General features: G+C 31.6%; 6 protein-coding genes across 7 annotated transcripts; 2 read left to right on the top strand and 4 right to left on the bottom strand.

Annotated features, from left to right (window-relative positions):
* Positions 1-73: 73 nt before the first annotated feature.
* Positions 74-1,255, top strand: LOC105211070 (adenosine 5'-monophosphoramidase HINT3). Of its 2 annotated transcripts, XM_029039513.2 has the most exons (4): positions 74-204; positions 283-591; positions 765-958; positions 1,012-1,255. In XM_029039513.2, the coding sequence occupies exons 2-4, from the start codon at positions 303-305 to the stop codon at positions 1,048-1,050; spliced, it is 522 nt and encodes a 173-aa protein (XP_028895346.1). In that variant the 5' UTR covers positions 74-204; positions 283-302; the 3' UTR covers positions 1,051-1,255. The 2 variants fall into 2 exon arrangements, with proteins under 2 accessions (XP_028895346.1, XP_011180642.1); XM_011182340.3 differs by lacking the exon at positions 74-204 and having other exon boundaries at positions 233-591.
* A 151-nt stretch (positions 1,256-1,406) lies between these two features.
* Positions 1,407-2,284, top strand: LOC105211069 (uncharacterized). The gene is made up of 3 exons (XM_011182339.3): positions 1,407-1,568; positions 1,652-1,789; positions 1,846-2,284. The coding sequence occupies exons 1-3, from the start codon at positions 1,407-1,409 to the stop codon at positions 2,026-2,028; spliced, it is 483 nt and encodes a 160-aa protein (XP_011180641.1). The 3' UTR covers positions 2,029-2,284.
* Positions 2,285-2,360: 76 nt separating this feature from the next.
* LOC105211068 (arrestin domain-containing protein 17) lies at positions 2,361-7,778 on the bottom strand. The gene is made up of 4 exons (XM_011182338.3): positions 7,198-7,778; positions 3,592-4,164; positions 3,337-3,519; positions 2,361-3,270 (listed from the first exon to the last, which is right to left on the bottom strand). The coding sequence occupies exons 2-4, from the start codon at positions 4,045-4,047 to the stop codon at positions 2,887-2,889; spliced, it is 1,023 nt and encodes a 340-aa protein (XP_011180640.1). The 5' UTR covers positions 4,048-4,164; positions 7,198-7,778; the 3' UTR covers positions 2,361-2,886.
* A 965-nt stretch (positions 7,779-8,743) lies between these two features.
* Scsalpha_1 (succinate--CoA ligase [ADP/GDP-forming] subunit alpha, mitochondrial) lies at positions 8,744-11,520 on the bottom strand. Its single transcript, XM_011182337.3, has 5 exons — positions 11,368-11,520; positions 10,679-10,896; positions 10,379-10,609; positions 9,645-9,929; positions 8,744-9,585 (listed from the first exon to the last, which is right to left on the bottom strand). The coding sequence occupies exons 1-5, from the start codon at positions 11,402-11,404 to the stop codon at positions 9,370-9,372; spliced, it is 987 nt and encodes a 328-aa protein (XP_011180639.1). The 5' UTR covers positions 11,405-11,520; the 3' UTR covers positions 8,744-9,369.
* LOC105211066 (GPI mannosyltransferase 3) lies at positions 11,374-15,501 on the bottom strand. The gene is made up of 8 exons (XM_011182333.3): positions 15,346-15,501; positions 14,613-14,747; positions 14,412-14,529; positions 13,994-14,343; positions 13,802-13,930; positions 13,488-13,742; positions 13,227-13,424; positions 11,374-13,156 (listed from the first exon to the last, which is right to left on the bottom strand). Exons 2-8 carry the CDS (start codon positions 14,738-14,740, stop codon positions 12,646-12,648), a joined length of 1,689 nt encoding a protein of 562 aa, XP_011180635.1. The 5' UTR covers positions 14,741-14,747; positions 15,346-15,501; the 3' UTR covers positions 11,374-12,645.
* A 1,221-nt stretch (positions 15,502-16,722) lies between these two features.
* Positions 16,723-18,500, bottom strand: LOC105211075 (glutaminyl-peptide cyclotransferase). Its single transcript, XM_011182347.3, has 6 exons — positions 18,287-18,500; positions 18,089-18,192; positions 17,553-17,838; positions 17,359-17,493; positions 17,097-17,304; positions 16,723-17,001 (listed from the first exon to the last, which is right to left on the bottom strand). Exons 1-6 carry the CDS (start codon positions 18,362-18,364, stop codon positions 16,820-16,822), a joined length of 993 nt encoding a protein of 330 aa, XP_011180649.1. The 5' UTR covers positions 18,365-18,500; the 3' UTR covers positions 16,723-16,819.
* Positions 18,501-19,954: the final 1,454 nt, after the last annotated feature.

The following is a 19,954-nucleotide window of genomic DNA, read 5'->3' as shown; positions in this document are numbered from 1 at the left end:
AGCTGATTCTACAAAAGCAACTTGCCACTACCTACATACAAATCCAAATTAAATATATTTAATACTTTGATTGTTTTGATTACTTTTATTAATCGTAAATACCATATATACATATGTAATTATATTTTTTTCCATTTTGAATTACATTTTGTATAAGGAATTTAAACCAATTGCTTTTTTGTCAGCAAAATTTTTGGACATCTGGTAGGTGGTGAAGTCTCCAAAGTTGAATTTGTCGTCTTGCGCAGTACATGTTATTGTTATCATTTGTTATTATTTTAGAAATTGTTTAGATTTCTCCGATGTTTCTTCAAAAACAACTAAGTGCCAAAAAATTTATAATTTTATTGGTTCTCTGTGTGCTGGCATTTCTACCATTTCTACGATTTATAACTAGTTCGTCGAATATGGGACATTGTATATTTTGTGAGATTTCTGCTGGGAAACAACCCAATACTGTGATTGAATTTGAAAACGCAGATTTTGTCATATTTAAAGACATAAAACCATCATCAACTTATCATTACTTGGCTGTTCCAAAGCGGCATGTTGAGAGCTTGAAGGCGTTGACAAAAAATGATATAGCATTGGGTAAGAGGAAACAATGCTTATTTTAAACCACTTACACGCTCACAATACTTGCATTGTAAGCTTCCATAATCTTCGCTCGACAACTTAAAACATTTTAATTTCAATATATATGTTGTTAGCCAATTTCTTATTTAAATAAACAAGATTATATAATATTTTTGGTACAATTTTAGTGAACAGCATGGAGCATGGTCTGAAGTCATTTTTTGAAAAAAATAATATCAGCACAACGGATGCTTTATTTGGCTTTCACTTGCCGCCTTTCATTACCGTAAAACATCTGCATATGCATGGCATAGCTCCACGTTCCACCATGTCCTTCGTTCATAGAATGATGTTCAAAACAGGATCTGCGTGGTTCAAAACGGTAAAACTTACATATTTTTATATTTTTTCAAAATACAATTTGATTTATTTTAGGTCGAAGACGCACGACAATACTTACAGGATAAAGTTTAAAATGGTGCTACATAGATAATACATTTTATAGAAACCAGTGAGATAGATTTACAAGCAATATACGATATTACGAGTACTGCAAGTATAGTTGAATATTTTATGGAGTCCAGCGGAATAGGTTTAGGGTTTAATTTGGCGGCTATTGTATGATTTATTTGAAATAATTATTAGAATTATAAATAAATTTTTGATTTATATTATATGACACCTGAGTTTTTGTTTAATAAACGTACATAATCTATATACATATACGAGTATAAATAACAATTCAACCCTTATCAAATGACAGGCGCCGAACATTCACAAGTATATTTGTATGTGCATTTTATTACGTACAATAAACGTACATATGTAGAATGGAGCTGGCACTGATATTAGTAAATTTTATAGTAATTATAGCGAATTTAAGCGCGTCTACAGCGAGTTTCTTCGAGGAAAAAGGTGCTGGTGGTCAGACGTTGCCAAAAGCAGCAACATTTCACTTTCCTGAATATGCTTACAAGGAGACTAGCAAAAATGTGTGATTATTGATTTTATTAATACGATTTCTAAATGTTTGAATTAACCAATTGGTTTATATATATATATAATATTAATACAGGAAATTCTTTATCACGAATTCGAGACAGCATGCGAACGGAACACTTTGTGTGAAAATTTGGAAGCCGTTATGAAGAAATCTTGTGTGCGGCGTTGCATTTCGTATACCTGCTACCAAGACATTTACGGCTTTGATGAGGTATGTCATTATTGAAAATATTCTTGATAAACGTTTACTAAATAAATGTCTTTAAGCTGGAGGAGGGCGAGATTGACGTTCGTCTGAATTCATTTAAAGGATGTGTAATTCAGCGTACTGGCAAAAACCATCGCCGTTATCCGAGCACACAGGGATTTTTATTTCAACGCTTCGATATAGAAGAATTTATTTTCAATATGAAGTGGAAATTAACGAATTTTCTTAAAAATGTGCTTTAGCAAGTTGCTGCAATAAATCTAGTTTTTATATATAAATAATAAAGAAAATGAATATTATTATAATGTAATATGAAACATGAAGATTATTAGCGATTTTTGTAAAGTGAACTACTAACACTGCTGTATTAAATCAAAATGCGAGATATCAGAGAATAAAACTGGAACTCTCTTAACCTTTGAGCACGAGAAAGCTAATTTAACTTGTTGGTTCCCCTTCACTTTTGTTTAATACTCTAATTTCGTAAAATGTGATCATTTATTAATTCATCTTAAATTAATTAACTTATAATAAAATTATATTTTTGTCTTATTTTATTCTCTGTTAAATATGATTCAAATAAGTACAATACAATACAGTAAATATGTATGTGTAGAAGCTAAATTATTATGGCTTTCAACGTAATCTTCGAGACTCACATCCAAAATAAGCTTATTTATAGTATCAAAGGGAAATATATGCACGAAATTAAGAAAAAAAGAAACTATGTGAGTGTTTTTATTTATATAAATCTAAATGTGAAATCAAATAGATTAATGAATCAAAAGCTTTGCTTCGAAGTACATTTGAAAAATTTCGCATCAAAAAAATCAAATTAAAATGTGTTAAATTATCAAGTTATAAGTTAAAAATTTTTAATTTTATATACAATTGTTCGCGCAAATAATATAATAGTAATTTTATTTAGGCACATAACAAGTTGGAGTAAATATTAAACAACTTAGTGTAATTGCAAGTCAGTAACAACAAATAAGGTGTAAATCACACATTAAAGTATTTTACTTCACTATTTTTTTTATATGATTTTCTTTTAACGTAATCACTGGTCGCTTGTTTTCCATAAATTCTTGATCTCACACTCAATTGGGTTCGGGTTTCTCATGCAACCATGGACGAAAAATTGGTAATGTTGAAGGGTAGTGTGTATCCGGTTTCAGCACAGAATCTGGCCAAGTATTCGAGACATCATTACTGTTATTGCGAAACGGGTATGTCGCTAACACTATGGGTAACTGTAGCTTGATTTCTTTCTCCAAAGATTTCGGTTCGATTACGAAGAATACATCATAGGAGATTTTTATCAAATGGCAGCCATGTAAATTTGTCGGCGGCAACGGTGGTACGTACAGACTATCGTTTTGCCATTCATCCTTACCGCCGGGACGAATTTTGCCGCGCGCCAAAGCGGCCAACGCGCGTTTCTCCGTTTGCACCACTTTACCGCGTGCCAAATACTCAATGGTCTATAAATAAACAAAAAAAATTGAATGAAATATGCAATGAGTGAAATTAGTTTAATTAAATCAAACCTCTGTTAGCGAGGCCTTTGTCTTTTTAATCGTCACATTACTGTGATTCGATATGTATGCAGTAATCAATATGCTCTCCCCCGGCACATAACCGCCGCGATCGAGTGCCACTCGAGCGACAACTTTGCCGCCGCCCACACAGGCCACACCAAGTTTGTGCTCGATCTCGCAAGTAAATGGTTGCTGAAATTAAAATATATATAAATTTATATACAAATATGTTAAATAAAATATTTCTGCAATTGCATGACATACCGATAGTATGGGTCGCTCCAAATTTAGATCGATCGGATTCATCACAATGAATACTTGATGATTTTTGTGTATCAGTCCATTCGGTTCACGCAATGCCGCCTTGCAATAGTATTGTATCCAACCGTAACGTCCTAAAAACGTAGATGGCAATCCCACGGGAAGACCCAATTTAAATGGAAAACTGTGTATGCCAGGCGACAGCACTGAGGGTCCTTGATCTACATCGCCCAAAAGACGCATACGAAAATCAATATAGTTTTCTTTGTCATAAGTACGCTCCTGTCGTGCTGTACCGGCGCGTACTACACCTTCGCCGACCACATGGAAGTGCAGTCCCAAAGCGGGTGTGTCATCTTGTAGTTCGATCAGTACGCGACCAGATAGAAATTGGCCCGGGAAATATAAGAGCGATGTATTATCGAAGATTATGAGGAATTTCAATAGTTTTCGCGGCATTTTGTGTCCGTTATAGTTGCATTACTTTCTAATTCAAAAGCCGTTAAGTCGTTCGGCGATCAATGCGGTACTGTTATGAGTATTTAGACAGAATATGATGTACTTTGATATGTTTCTCTATAGAGAAAAATAAATAAATTATATAAATAAGTATATGAGTAAGTAAGTATATATGTAGATATAATGGCCATATATTGCAGATTCAATATCGAATTTGCTAAGAGTGCCACTGACAATTTATACCCATGGATAATTTACTAGCAAGTGTTTGTAGCTATAACAATAACAACAATTACTTTGTTTCATGGAGGAGGGAGGGCGGGTAAATATACATATCTTCTGTATTCTGTTTAGAACCTACTTCGCTATAAACTATTTCTAATTTCCATCATTTGAAATCGAATATTTATGACCATTAGGTGTTCTCATCAAAAAAAAAATATTTCTAGTTCCCACTAAACTACATGTTATAGATATGTATATACCAAACGTATTTATTTGTGCGAAAAGTCAGTTGGAAAATAAATACATCCGCTGATATACCCGTAATAGTTGGTGTGTTTGTTTACACGTGCGTAACGTTGTTGTGGTCTAAGTATAATGATGCCGTAAAACTTGTTAATTGCCGTTTTCACTTTTATTTTACAACTATATGCATATAATATCAAAACGGACACATACTACCATACATATATATGTATGTATGTATATTCATAGTCAAATGACATCAAATTGTGTTGTATACCTTTGAACGCATAATTACGAGCAATTATATAAATTCTTCTAATAAACAGACCAATTTTGTAAGTTGCAAATACATATGCGCTAATGTATGTATTTGTATTCGAAATACATCCTAATGTATTGGCAAAATACTGTTGATTTTGTTGAATAATAAAAATAGGTTTCTTTTTTGAATATTTTGCCTTGGAATATTTTTCTTCAAATCAGCGGCATTATTTGTACATATATTTTTACTAAAATGTATAGTGTTTATATTTGTGTACCATAAATTGTTAAATTTAGCTTTAATTAAAAAATAATCCACAAAACAGTCATATGTATATTGGATATTGGAATTTAGCATATGAAAGATACATATTCTTGCGGTCTTGCGGTGGACATCATAACTCATGATTGGTTCATCTAAAAAATAAACCAAAAATATTTCGATAGTACATGGATAAATGTAGTTAATGAATGAAGGAATAAAAATTTCAATTTTAAATTTTTTACAGAGCTTTTTTTGGTAAAAATTTCGCCATAAAATTTGCCTCAAAAAAAGTTCATTTTGACGTGACCTGATGGGCGGAGCTTCCAAAGGCTATATCTCTTAGTATATTACTCGGATTAATTTTTGGATAACGTTTTTAACACATTGCACTATTTAATAAGACAACAATTTTTTTTTTTTTTTTTCAAATTGGATATTTTGAAACCCACCTAACCCCTTAAGAAAAAATGGTATGATTTGAATAGCGGTAAGCCTTTATAAAGAAATTAACCAATTATTTTTCGGTATACAGCTATTCAAGAACAAATTACTATAATTTGGCTTGGCTCCCACGTCACTGTTGACAGTCATACCTGTGAAGTAGCAGATATTTTCGTCTACTTGGGAACCAGCGTTAACAACACCAACAATGTCAGCCTTGAAATCCAACGCAGAATCACTCTTGCCAAAAGGTGTTACTTTGTACTGAGTAGGCAATTGCAAAGTAAAGTCCTCTCTCGACGAACAAAAATCAAACTCTACAAGTCGCTCATTAATGGCACTTAGTAACAGGAGGATAGTATCCAATATTTTTACTACATATTAAATTAAGTATCTTCTATACTACTGAAGATAGTTTGTAAATATCAATCTCAGAGAATAATCAGAATTGGGTGCCAATAATTTTAAAACAGTAAAAATCGGACCGTAAAAAGGTCTACTTCGCCTAGTACACTATTTTAAATGTTCCAACTCTGTATATTACTTTACAATAAATAGCCTTTATGAATTTTTTTTTTTTTTCAAAAATTATTGAAATCCATATCTTCCAAAAATATTCGAATATTTATAATTTTTTTTAATATTTATAATATTGATATGGAAAAAACTATAAATACAGATGTATTATATCCAACAACATCTAAAATTTTCAAAAAAAAAAAAATTTAGTAACTATAAATTAAGTTTCAATTACTAAAAACTGCATATTTTTACCGAATTATTTTCATCGTTGTCATAGCAGAAAAACAATGAATTGTTTTTCCTTTTTACATATAATTAACTAAATGCGAAAGCATTTATTATACAGCGAACTATCAACAAACTGTCGAACACATATCTACACCGAGTTTTTTACGACCTTACAGCTGTTTCGCTTTTATAATACACGTAATATCCATAACAAATAAAAAGAACAATAGCAAATTTGTCGGTGCTATGGACATACATACATACATACGTATAAGAAAATAGCTGAATACCTTTTTTGCACGTCACATACCAAACGCTCACGTAATTTATATTCGAAGATCAACTACACAGACACACAATCATAAATGTATGTATGTATATAAAAATATATGCATGATTTTCCGATCGTCATCGGCATTAACGATTGCCTCTGCGCCGGCGTAGAGCTTACTTGTAAGTTATAACACTGCTTACAATCACAACTGCATTGTAATGTATATTCAAAAAAAAAAAAAAAAAAAAATACTTGATTCAAATGCAAAAGAAATAATTTAATTTTTCTATAGAAACAATTTTCATTAATATTTAGGTATAATTTTGTATACGCACGCTAATAAATGAACACATGAAACTTTATAAAAATATGTATGTTTGTAAGCATTTTTTATATATCTTCACAAGTGTACTACAATATATACATATTTATATTAATATATGCATAGACATACATATATTTATGTGTATTTGCATTTATTTAAGAGCATTTTGGACACATGAAATAACACCAACACAAGTACTTATTTGGTAGAATTATAAATCTGCTGGTATTTGATTTGGGAAGAGGTGGGTGCAATTCACTTAAGCTGACGATCACATCACTTCTGACTTCACACACACACACACACATACTTATATAGTATAAGTATACGTACACAACTACGTCACTTTAACCAATTGCCATTTACCTATTTGTCGGGGATAATTTGCAGAGAATTTAACACGGCTTCAATATTTTATAGTTATTCTATATGTTTAGTTTAGTCTTCTATGCATTTTTATCTCGACTTCAGTATATGATTTTATATTTAAAATATTCTATCACATTTAAAACTTTGTAATTATAATTGTAAATCAATTTTATTATTTATTGAAAACAAGTCGAGTCGAGTCTTTCTACTGCCGACGAACATTTCAGAGTATAACAGCGCCCAACATCGATCGTAACACAACTAACCAGACACTATTTGGCTAACATGGCTCAGGTGTTGCGCACAAACGTCGTTCTACACGAGTATGTGTGTATGTGTATGTACAGGCATTCGTACTCAACCGTGTCTCACTTTGGGCCAAGCTCAAAACACGTTTATAACAACTCATTTGGCCTATTGAGCGCTGAGAGGCCAACTGATATTCAAATCGAGCAATTTAAGGCATCACATATATAACCATACCTATAACGTTCTATGCATGTATGTATGTATGTGCGTAATGTTGTTCGAGTGTGGCGTACTGTGATTTAATTCTCGCAGAAACGTGATTAGCGCGTTTCCTGAAGCTTTGTATTGCCTGCGATATATAATACGTTTGTAGATAATAGTGCTCTTAATTAAAATACAATTCGTTTATACATATATTGTATAGATAGCTTGTTCTTTGTTCCAGGTACAGCTTTTGATAAAAAAGCTTCACACAATTTAAGTTAAAGCTCACTTGAATCCAAATTTTAAGTCACTGCATAAAGCTTTGATCATGAGTTGCAACGTTGAAGCTTTTATACTACTAATATTCGTCTAAATATTTAAAAAATATATTTATATTGTTTTGACAAAATTGTGGACCAAAAAAATATAAATACAATTTGTATTACAAACAGATGTGTCGTTGTTGCTATTGTTGGAGTGGCAAAATTCTCCAAAACTTTTTTAAATAAAAATCTGGATCCCTTTTGATTACGTAGAACCGACTGTCGAACGAACAAATATAAATTAATTTATTTATGAGAACTGTTCTAAAAAAAATTTTGACAATGGAAATTTTCCAAGAAACTCTGAAACATATAATTTGTAATTTTTGTTTAATTTCAAGCTTTTCTTTCAATGTCAATGTAGTTATAAATATTAAAATATTTTTAAATGCAATATGGTTTGTTGCTTAAGTCTTTTGTTTTCACACTTTTCATATATGAAAATTAGAAATCTGCTTAACTTTAGCTTCGCCTACTTAGCATATCTGTTTTGTTTTTCACTCCTTGGTGTTCGACAAGTAGAGAGAGGTCTCAAGTCTCATCCCTAACGCTGTGGAATTTTATATTATACAAATGTTATTAAGAAAACTTGTTTGGTTTGTTTTTCTGATACTTTATTAAAGTACATACATACATATGCACATTTATAACATTATTCATTTTAGTTTATGCATTGTAGATAGTTAAATAGCACACTAATGTTTCTTATTTGCGCTTGTTTTCTTTTTAATTTTCAATTAAATGTATTCAGCATAATTAAAACTTTGTTTTCTTTTGCTGACAAATAGGATGTTGTGTATTGTTATTATTTATATAAAATTTAATTGCATGCAGCTCACATTTGAAATGAAAATATTGAACTAGGCAAAAATATTTTGCACGATCGCTTAAGTAATGTAAGTGTAAAGTGCTGTGTATATTCCTAACTCAGTGCATTTTTAGTGTATTTACTTGTTCATACAAGACATTGAGAGAGTGCAGAGATAACAAATAATGCTTACACAATATATTATAATTATATAGGCTTGTGCCCGAGTATATTATTTTGGTGGTAATATTTACTATTTTATGAATTTAGTTTGACTATTTATTAGTGTGGCAACTGTGTTCAAGATCTCTTTGTTCATAATTTTTGCATTTTTTGTTTCTCGGCAGTTAGGTATGGAAATGTTTCACTGTACGTTTCTGTTGTTTATTATTTTTCTTTTATTTGTTTTAATAATTATATAATTTATTTATTTTCACTCAACTTTCACTTATCACCAAACAAACTGTCATATTCCACTTTTAACTTTTTACTTAGTTGATCGCTCTAATATGTGCCTTCATGTACACTTCTTTCGGTTGTTAAACGGTTGACTTATGCTGCTGCTTCCTAGCTTTTCGCTAAATTCTAGGCCAACTCCAGACGTTTCATCTCTTTGTACAATTCCTTGCCCATTTGGGCAGGGCTCCTGGTTACGATAACACCAGCTTTTTCGAGAGCTTTAATTTTATCACCAGCACCACCCTTTCCGCCGGAGATAATGGCACCAGCATGACCCATACGGCGACCAGGTGGAGCGGACAGACCGGCAATAAACGATACGACGGGTTTCGCTTTAATGCCCTAAAAATATTATGATTTATTAGAAAAAATATTTGATTGAAATATTATTGAGATCTCACCGTATTATATTGTGTCAGATATTCGGCAGCCTTTTCTTCAGCCACACCACCAATTTCACCGATTAAAATAATACCTTTGGTATCTGGATCCTTCAAGAATATTTCCAGACAATCGATGAAGTCGGTACCGTTGAACGGATCACCACCAATACCAACACACAATGTTTGTCCAAGGCCAACTTCAGTAGTCTGATTCACGGCTTCATAAGTGAGTGTACCAGAACGCGATACCACACCGATTTTACCACGCTTGTGGATATGACCAGGCATAATGCCAATCTTGCACTATAAAAACAATAAAATAATATAAAATGTTATTGTTCGTATGATAGCAATTTTAATTAACAGACATTAGCCTCTTTCGAAACCGTCAGTTTCTTTCCAAAAATAATTCAAAACTCAGTTAAATAGTTGCATACATGTATGTATGTAAGTATGTTTATAATAATTAATGAATTCTTATTGGCGTTTCAGTTTAATAAGCAAGTCACCGACAAAATAGACTTCATTCTATGTACATACATACATACATATGAAATAAATTTTAATCTCAGTGCACTTTGCACCTTTGCTTTAACTTGTATGTATGCATGTACAGCAAAAATATTGCAACATTTTGTAAATATATAGTGAATCAAATTATCATATGTACACACACAAATACATAAGCACTGTAGAAAATACAATACTGTTCTTATAAAAAAAAAAAAAAAACAATTACATAGATGACTTACTCTTTCAGGTGCAATTATACCAGGGCAATTGGGACCAACAAGACGTGATTTGTTTTGCCTCAATAGAGCGTGTTTTACGCGCACCATATCATGCTGAGGCACACCTTCTGTGATGCAAACAATCAATGGAATTTCTGCTTCCAGAGATTCCAATATAGCAGCAGCTGCACCAGGTGGTGGCACATAGATAACAGTTGCGTGGGGATCGGTTGCTTTTTTCGCTTCAGCTACCTATAATAAATAACAAGTACATTTAAAATTGGTATTTCATATAATCTAAAACACAAGTGTATTATTTACCGAAGCGAATACTGGCAGACCGAGATGTGTAGTGCCGCCTTTCTTTGGGGAGATTCCACCAACGAGTTTGGTGCCATACTCTAAAGCTTGTTGGCTGTGGAAAGTACCTTGTTTACCGGTAAATCCTTGGCAGATAACACGTGAATCTGCGGTTAATTGCAAATTGCCACGCGTTTTGGCATATTCTGAACCAAAACGTACACCAGCGGAGAAACTATCTATTTGAATAAAAATAAATTAAATCAATCAAAAAAAAGCATCTATATATGTATGTAATAGCAAATAATGAAATTAATAAGTATTCGAAATTAAAATATGCAAACAGATGTTACAGCATAAATATACATACATATGTACACTCATGTGCATATGTGTGTACCTATACATAATTTTATTTGCACAGTACCAAATGACTGAAAAATGAACTTTTCCTTTCTTTTCTTAAATGTTCAATGTCAGCCTTTATTGTCACATGTAAACATATTTAACATTTGATTCGTAGAAGCCCAAGACAGTTTACTATGATTCTTTATTTATTACAATAATTATATATTTTTAGTTTAGCGGTGATTTTGATTATTATCCAACCATATTTTTGGGCACAAGTCTATGTGGTGCACACAATTTGTTACTATGTAGTTATATAATTTTCACTGTAGCAACACCTTATTTTGAAGTTATTTTCTTACCTCGAAGTTTTAGTAGTGATCTCGCTGAAGCCGCCATTACTAATTTGAATCTTTTATAAAGATGTTGACCCTTTCAAATCAATAGAATTGGAAAAATTAATCAGATTGCAGCAAATTAATTTTTCTTTCGTTCGTTCGTGTGTGATATCAGTGCCGACTTACAGCAGCAAAGTAAAATGCAACCAGGGATGTTATTTTTTAGTAACATAAGAAAAACGGGAATTTTTTATCCCCTTAATGGAATAAAAGTGTGAAAAAAGTACGCAAAAAAAGTAAATTTCATTTTCGTGAGTTTGTATAAAATTATTTTATTTTAATTATATACCTATAATCATTTAATAATACTAGACACTTTTTATATTAAAATTTTGGTAAATTCGATAAGTGAGTAGTGGTGCACTATTGAAATAAGAGATACCATATGCAGAAAAACACAGGGCAATTTGGAAATGATCATGAATTGTCAAAAAAAACTGATCGGTAATTAAAATAAATTGAAACATATGGCAAGTTGATAATGGGGCAGTCAAGTATCAAATTAAATATTTTATAATCGTTAAATACTTATTAAGCTTTGATTTTCTTGAAAATGGTGCCGAATCCAAGTATAGATTACGTATATTTAAATATAATCAATTGAGTTGTACTCGTTTTAAGGTTTCGACCGCTTTCGGATATTAAAGCATCGCAATAAATCGTTGAATATTTAAATTGACACAATTAATAAAACATTATTTCTTTAAAATGTAAAATTTTATTTAAAAATGTTATAATTCCTAGAATCTCCATCTGTTTGTAAAATTTTCATAATTCAGTTTCCCAGTTTTATGAAAATATAATTCCTACATTAATCTATTTTTTTTTATTATAAAAGACTTCTGACAGATAGTTTGGGACATGCAAAAATGTACATACATTTATATACCGGTGGTTTCAACTTATTGTAAATACGTACTCATGTACTTTTCATTGACAAGATTTTTGGAGTTTGATAGTTAATATATGCAAAGAAATAAATAACACAAAATAAAACTTACAAATATATAGACGTATATATGTATGTATATATTAACATTTGAGCAAACCTGATTGTTGCACTATTTAGCTGATATATGTAAGTTTCTTTGAGAAACAAAAATAATATCATTTGAATTTAATGTTATATTGCATCAATAGATATGCAAACGTTTTGTTGGCACTTAAGTGTACCGAATAACGAAGCACTCACGATTGCGTACTCCGTCACTGGAAAGCATTCAATTGCATTGTGATAGCTCTTCAATTAAACATATTGTGTTGCTTCTCAGTTCCTTCACCAGAGCCAACATTCGGCGTATCATCCTTTACTTGTGATCCTTGCGGTATCTTGAACTCATCTCTATTGTATGTGTTTTCTTCTCCCGCGAGTAGACGTTGATATACCAATATATTTTTACCTACACGATTTCGCACATTTTTAAGTAATGATTCAATATTTACATCTTCGTCTTTCAGCACTCTTGACCATTCATTTAGTATTTGTTGTGGAGCAATATTTTCGTTCACCTCAGCGTTAAAGATTCGATGAACAATTTTATAGTTAATTAGAAATTCATTTATGAGCGGAGCTAAAGGTTCAAAGAGCACAATGTGCGAGGGCATTGCAGTACGTGGATATGAAGGTATATGCGAACGTAGCCAATGCACTGGTGATCGATAAAATTGATCGGCCTCATCGATGTAATCTGGTTTATTTTGTAAATTAGGCTCACAAGTTAGAAACCGCATGGTAATATTTTCATGTACATGACTGCAACAATAATAAAAAAAAAAACAATTAACAGAAATAAAAAAAAAAAATTAAATATATTTGAACAAACCTATAATACGGTGTAGAATGGCATGGCATTAGGAAAAGTACGCTGGCACGATGTTCGTTTTCATCGCGGTAATCATGGGCAATTTGATGGACATGTGTCATTACATCTATGTGTCCTTTCTGGTGAACAGTACTTAAGTACCATGCAGGCAGAGCATTGCCAATAACTATAACCAACGCTGTAAACCAAAGGATACTCCTATAAAAATGAAGAATAAATATTTCAATAACTGTTATACAAATGTTGGAAAATGTAATTTACCCGGAAGCTTTATAACTCCATCGTGTCAATGTATCAGCTATGATGTAGAGACATAGAGGTAATAACGATGCAATAAAGCGGAACTCTTTGTGTTCAATAGTACTCAATACAACTAACGACAGCAAAATGACAATAAGTAATTGTTTACGCACAGGATAGTCCTTCTTATGACGAACGGTGCTAATAACGCCGAAAATGAATGGTATTGTATTAATACCCAAAACGGTTGGTAGGCCAACAGTGAAATACCAATACCTTGAATAAAATATATGAATTTAATCAATTACATATGTACAAAAATTTACGTTACTTACCACGGGTGAGAGCCGTAAAAACTACCAACATTGTGTAGAATATTATATCGGAAGAATTCATATGGTGTAATGATAACCCTGCCATGCAAGTAAGTATCGATAGCCACACAAGCTGCTCCAACTAGTAACCTATAAAAAAATGTAAGCGGATATAATTACGAATAAATAGTTCAATGTTTCGTCTCTACTTACCCAACAACCAAGAAATTTTTGAAAATGAGTTCACTTGCTGACAAACGACTTTTTCTGAGATGATAAATACACAATGGTATCCAAATAATGGCTGAAGTTGGTCTTAAGAAACAGCAAATTGCGGCGTACCATAAATAGGTGGTGCTTTCGCCACTCCAAGGAAAGTAACTCAAAGCTATGGTGGTCAGTGATGTTTCTAGTGTATTGGACAATGTTCTTGAACCGATATAGAACCAGAACCAAGGTACAAGTACTAAAAATAGCGCCCATTTTCTTTTACCAGACCATACAAAAAATCTATAGTCAGAATAAGCCGATAGTAAGGCCTGTAGTATGCGCGGTGATATAATCTAAATATAAATTATTATTGAAAATTAAGTGTCATATTTTTATATTAAAATAAATTATTCATATTTACCAATAGTTGCACCGTATCTAAGTTAAGTAAAGCTAATAATTTGTAAACACCAGCAATTAATATGGGGTAGACATAGCTGCGTATTCCTTGCACCCATTCCCATGTTAAATAACCATATCTGTTTTAAAATCGGAAAAAATAAGTAAATATTAAATTTTGCTAATTATTTTACTAATTAATTACACATGTGACGAATCTTACCCGAAAGTAATTTTATGAGCCACTTCCAAGCTCTGCCAATATTCATCCGGCACATAATAGGTTTGGACTATAAACACCGAAGCAAGTCGCACTGCCAATATCAGCAGAAATACCAATAGCAAATTCATTTTAATCCTATCAATTTGATAAAAAAAAAAATTGTATATTTCTAATGATCAGTAATAAATATTGCATAAATAACATAAATAGTTAAGCACATTAGTTTACTTAAAAGTTATATCAAAAATTTTAAAAACAAAGAAAAAAACAACACATATTAATTAAAGTATTTAAAGCAATGAGTTCACAAGTGTCCTAAATCAGTAGATCACTGGGCATTATACAACTTTAGATTTAAACACACGCATATACAAACAAAACGCGATGAAGTAAGAATGCTTCTTTGGTTCTCTGTGGGAGTCTCCCCCAAAGTTTATATGTATGTATATATTATTTGGAATACAATTGCGTTAGATGTATAATTTATTATAAAACAATTCACTTTTAATTAATTCTAAATACTTTTTTAAATATTTTATTCGCGCTACCACTAAGCAACCATAACCTTAAAAAAATTGATAAACACGTCAACTGGTAGCAACTTTTACCAAGCTTGTATTTATTTTCTTAAATAGTATAACAAAACAGGTTATTTTAGCTCTTCACATATATTAATTCCTTTGGCACAGTTTTAGTATTTTATGATTTAATGAAAATGGTCACTATGACCTACCCGATTATTCACACATTCAATTGCAAAAGAATCTTTATTTTGCTCTGCTGATTCGCCGATCACAAAATGCCTAAAAATAACACAACAAAACCAGTCATGAACTAAGTACCAAAATAAAACCACTGGAAATGGTTGCTAAGTACGCTGTGACGTCATCAGTGAAATCGTGAACATTAGATTACAGTGGCGAGATTAATAGCTCGCTATATGTAGCTAGTCGAGTTTTGCTGAATTTGTTATTTAATTTCCAAATTATAATTAAAATAATTGAGTATGAGTATGTTTCTCGTTATTCAATCCATTTTATCATCTGAGTGCATACAATTCGATTAAAAAAATGTATATTTCAGTGCAAACTCGGTGTTTCGCAATTTCGATGTAACACAAATCTCTGGTGTAAGCACCTGGTTAATACAAAGTTGTATTTATCTTCAAAGATTAAATATTTTTCTGTATATGCGTTGAAAGGTAACAATAAAAAGTAGTTGGCAATTTGACATTTTTTAAATTTGAAAACCTAGAGATTGTATAGATTTATATATTACTTATAAACAAATTCAATTTTAGCTAAAATATTTTGAATCCAGTTCTAAGTGTGCAGAAACAATTATTTAGATTCATTATTTATTCATTCAAACGTTTGATCTCAGAAACTTAATCTCAGACACAGGAAATTGTGGGCACGTTTTCTTTATTTTAAATTAAATACCGCAAACGAAAGAATTTTTTAACCCAAAGGAGTTACTTATTTCTGTATATACATGCAAACGTTTATAAAAAGCTCGTGCATATGTATTGTAATACAAATTTGTAAAATAAATTCATGAAATGATGTAAAACAGAAATGGAAACAGAAACAGAATACAGTAAATTTATAACAGAAACAGAATAGCCTATAACAGACAAATTTTATATGCACATTATACGTGTAGTCATGTGTGTACATACATACGCAATGTAAAAATCACTTTAGATTTAATACAAATTATTTCTAGTTTAAAAATTAAAATTTTCTTCGGAAAATCTTAGAATAGTTTCTGTTTCTGTTAAACATCAAATGAAAATGCGGCAGTTGACTTTCTTAGATTTGGTACTGCCCCCTTTCAACAGGGTATTTCTATATGTTGTTGAAATACTCTCTCCAGTTGACTCAAGCAACCCCTTTGCTAGGAGACAGATTGAAAATTTAAAATCAAACTAAGGCATTTAGAAGCAGAGTGTTTTAAGTGCTCATATGTATCATATCGCGGGTTTTGTTCGATATCGCAGTATATCCATATATATGTACAGCAGTAATGGGGGTAATTGCCCTTAAATAATTCAGGAGCATTTATAAATATGTATTAGCAAGCAAAGGAAAGGAAAGGGAATTAGAAATCTTCTTTATTATAGATCTTATTTTATTATTATATTATTGTAGTCGAGTATGTTGTATGTGTGTGCTGACATCATCTTGAAAAATGTATTAAAATATTTATCTAAACGCGGCTCTCAAATTCACTTGTTCCTTGTGACGTTGTAAATATTCATACACAAAAGCACGGAAGATTTTATTAAAATTACGAATTGAAGGCCAATGCAAATTTTCGGCATTATCGTTCGGTGTGTGCCATTGTGGTGGAAATGGTGTTGTTATGAGATGTAAAACCGGCACGTCTGTATTAAAAATAAAAATAGAAAACAAGTAAAATATTGTTATTAAGAATAATAAGTATTTAAGTATAAAGAAAATAAAAAAAACTCAGACATACTTTGTTGTAAAAATGGTCTGTGATCGTCATCGATAAAACTGGTTGATGGGCGTCTCATGAACATTAGATTCCGTCCTTCAAGTTGTTTGGCTGCTGACAAAGACAATTCAATTTCGGACAGACTATGATGCAAGCCATAAGTATTTGGATAAAAACTGTAGAATTTCGGATTGGCGGCGCCAATCAAATCGAGTAGTACTAAGACTTCCTAAAATACAATGGTAAATATAATAAGTTAAACATTCAATTTCAAATGACTCACAATTCGATCAATACTGCGCCCCAAGCCAATTGAAGTACGTGTGTTCGACAATTTCGCTGCCAAGTGACGCGATCCATAAATCGAATCGGTATCAGACCAATCCTTAATAGCTTCCTCGCCATCGAAAAATATTAACTGAAATATGTTGAAAAGTTTTTTATTATAACTGAATATTAAAAAAGTATTGCTATTACCATTAACCCAATATCGGTGCGGTCTTTGAAGTTACCCGAAAGATACATTGATAAAGTCTTCGCGGTATTTAACATAGTGGCACATGGCACTGCTGAATCTATAGCTGCGACGAAACCGGGATCATCTTGAAAATACTTGCTGTCGTAATGGCAAGCAAGCGCCAAAAAATCACGCGCATTCGGATTCAAAACGCCAATTATGTTTGTGAAAGTCACATTGCCAAAAATGGGTATCTTTTCGGAAAATTGATCAACTTCCGTGCTGAAGCCGAGCGTATTTAATTCCCTTTTGAAATTATATAGAAAAATGAAATAAAATTAGCTTTAAACTAAAACTTTGCAAAACATTTGTTATAAAGTGCAAATTCTATCTTTCTAAAAGTTAAAAAATCAAAAAAGTAGGCCTAACTACATATGTTTGTATATAAGTGGTGAGTTTTTATAGCTATGATTTATAATATTACCAAAATTATTATCGCTAAAAGTAATACACAGTTAAATAAAATGTATGTATGTATATGTAATGCATCAGTAACCTTTTTATGAATTTTTCAACTTCTTTATGGCCGGCCGTACCCACCACTCTGGGTCGCATAATACCCGCCAATGTCCGGTTGAAATGTTGATTGTCATCTGGAAACTGCACAAACAAATTTACGTATGAATGTTTATTTATGCACGTGCTATATGTATGTATATATACATATAAATATCTGATTTGTTATTTAACCAACTTGCGTGACATCCACAGCGTAAACAGTCAAGATCAATAATTGAATTAATAGACCAGAAATTAAGTTAAACCGCATCATTTTATCACTACAGCTTTTTACGATTTGTTGTATTCCACCGTTAAATGTATTGACATAAATTCGCACATTAAAAGATCCGATCGTAAAGTCTGCGTGTTCACCAACATGAAAATACAGCAAACAACTAAAAATAAGAGTGCCAAACTGTTGTTGATGCAAGCGAAGCTTTTAAATAAAAACTACAACAACAAAGTGCTGCGAAATAACAAACTAAATTTAAACTAGCTTTTAGAGAGAAATTGCGTCGAGTTATGTTATGGATGCAGTGCTCAAATTGAGTCTCTCATATTTTGTGATTCCCGCATTGTTTGTATATATTTTACATTTATGTACGTAGGTGTGTACATATGGATGGAGATTAGGTTTGTAGACAAGCGGGCGAATTAAATTACTGAACTTAATAACATTCAGTCCGTGTCGAATGTAATTATTGTTGTTGTAGATCCAAGGGACAGTATCCCTAATGCTGTTGGTTATTGTTTTATAAATTCGGTAATATTACGTTTAATCGGACGGTATGAACGATTCTGTAGATTATAATTAAAAAAATGATTAGTCACTCACTCGACCGTAATCGCTCTCTCTCTTTGTTTTTACTGTAATTTTTGCCTTATCATTAATTTTAAAATATGTATTTTTCCAACGGTGATTTGTTTTTAGGTCCAGCTTGTCAATTGGGAACCAACAACTACATTTTGAATATAGTTTTTTAATAAATCTAATGCATTATCATTTCAAGCTGTCTATAAAAATCCCATTTAGAACCACCCTAATGTTTAAATATAGTTTATAAAAACGCATAAAGATTACTTTGAAAAATATGATGAGTTTGCCTTAAATATTATAGATATACATATGTATGGCATTTTTACCAAAATACTAAAAAACAATCAGTTTTGGATTTGAAAAGGAAGTTCATATGTACTTCTTTGTATGTATGTGTATGTAGTTGTTCTCATTAGTAATTTTTGGTTGTCGTATTTTCACTTTTTTTAGAAACATAACAAAGAACATTATTATTCAATTTTTTTTTTTACTTCCTTGTACAGAGTCAATCAGAACCGCTCATTCATTTAGATTTGCTGATTTGCTACATTGTTTCCAGGTAACCAAGTAAATATGTATTGGTATATTCTATTAACAGTTACGTGCATTGAATTGAAGTTTTCATTCCAATATTGTCATACATCAGTTGTGTATGCTTATGTGCAAGCACACCGAACAAAAAGCTCATTTGTACCAATTAAGCTCTGATCTTAACCTGGCCATGATTTGTGGTTTTTTGTAACATAGTACATATGTATATGTTGCTATATAACTCAAATGTTATAAAAAAGATGTATGTTAGTGTATATAGAAAAGTAGTAATCAATTAATTTAACATTTTAACAACATTTATGGATTTTTATCGTTTTCTCTACAACATTTAACTCGCTCTGTTGAGTGCCTGTCACCTTACTTGTGATCAGTTGTGATCCATACACAATCTCTGTGTTAATTCTTTTTTAACTTTTCCTACCTATTTGCATTGCAAATCTTTGACATCCACTCTTCGTTAGAAGATTACCATTATTTACATACAAGATTAAT

The sequence above is a fragment of the Zeugodacus cucurbitae genome, chromosome 4 (genome assembly GCF_028554725.1).
Source record: "Zeugodacus cucurbitae isolate PBARC_wt_2022May chromosome 4, idZeuCucr1.2, whole genome shotgun sequence".
Lineage (NCBI taxonomy): Eukaryota > Metazoa > Arthropoda > Insecta > Diptera > Tephritidae > Zeugodacus > Zeugodacus cucurbitae.
This window is presented reverse-complemented; position numbering and strand designations above follow the sequence as displayed.

Coding starts and splice junctions, on each gene's coding strand:
- LOC105211070 (XM_029039513.2), top strand. CDS start 303: ATGTTTCTTCAAAAACAACTAAGTGCCAAAAAATTTATAATTTTATTG. Junction 592..764: donor AAAAAATGATATAGCATTGG/GTAAGAGGAAAC, acceptor GTACAATTTTAG/TGAACAGCATGGAGCATGGT. Junction 959..1,011: donor GATCTGCGTGGTTCAAAACG/GTAAAACTTACA, acceptor GATTTATTTTAG/GTCGAAGACGCACGACAATA.
- LOC105211075 (XM_011182347.3), bottom strand. CDS start 18,364: ATGATGCGGTTTAACTTAATTTCTGGTCTATTAATTCAATTATTGATC. Junction 17,494..17,552: donor GCACCGATATTGGGTTAATG/GTAATAGCAATA, acceptor AACATATTTCAG/TTAATATTTTTCGATGGCGA. Junction 17,002..17,096: donor CAGACCATTTTTACAACAAA/GTATGTCTGAGT, acceptor TTTTTAATACAG/ACGTGCCGGTTTTACATCTC.
- LOC105211068 (XM_011182338.3), bottom strand. CDS start 4,047: ATGCCGCGAAAACTATTGAAATTCCTCATAATCTTCGATAATACATCG. Junction 3,520..3,591: donor TGGAGCGACCCATACTATCG/GTATGTCATGCA, acceptor TTTTAATTTCAG/CAACCATTTACTTGCGAGAT. Junction 3,271..3,336: donor CAAAGGCCTCGCTAACAGAG/GTTTGATTTAAT, acceptor GTTTATTTATAG/ACCATTGAGTATTTGGCACG.
- Scsalpha_1 (XM_011182337.3), bottom strand. CDS start 11,404: ATGGCGGCTTCAGCGAGATCACTACTAAAACTTCGAG. Junction 10,897..11,367: donor ATCACTACTAAAACTTCGAG/GTAAGAAAATAA, acceptor TTATTCAAATAG/ATAGTTTCTCCGCTGGTGTA. Junction 9,586..9,644: donor ATCTGACACAATATAATACG/GTGAGATCTCAA, acceptor TAATATTTTTAG/GGCATTAAAGCGAAACCCGT.
- LOC105211066 (XM_011182333.3), bottom strand. CDS start 14,740: ATGAATTTGCTATTGGTATTTCTGCTGATATTGGCAGTGCGACTTGCT. Junction 14,530..14,612: donor GCTCATAAAATTACTTTCGG/GTAAGATTCGTC, acceptor ATTTTAAAACAG/ATATGGTTATTTAACATGGG. Junction 13,743..13,801: donor TTTTACGGCTCTCACCCGTG/GTAAGTAACGTA, acceptor ATTTTATTCAAG/GTATTGGTATTTCACTGTTG.
- LOC105211069 (XM_011182339.3), top strand. CDS start 1,407: ATGGAGCTGGCACTGATATTAGTAAATTTTATAGTAATTATAGCGAAT. Junction 1,569..1,651: donor ACAAGGAGACTAGCAAAAAT/GTGTGATTATTG, acceptor ATATTAATACAG/GAAATTCTTTATCACGAATT. Junction 1,790..1,845: donor ACATTTACGGCTTTGATGAG/GTATGTCATTAT, acceptor AATGTCTTTAAG/CTGGAGGAGGGCGAGATTGA.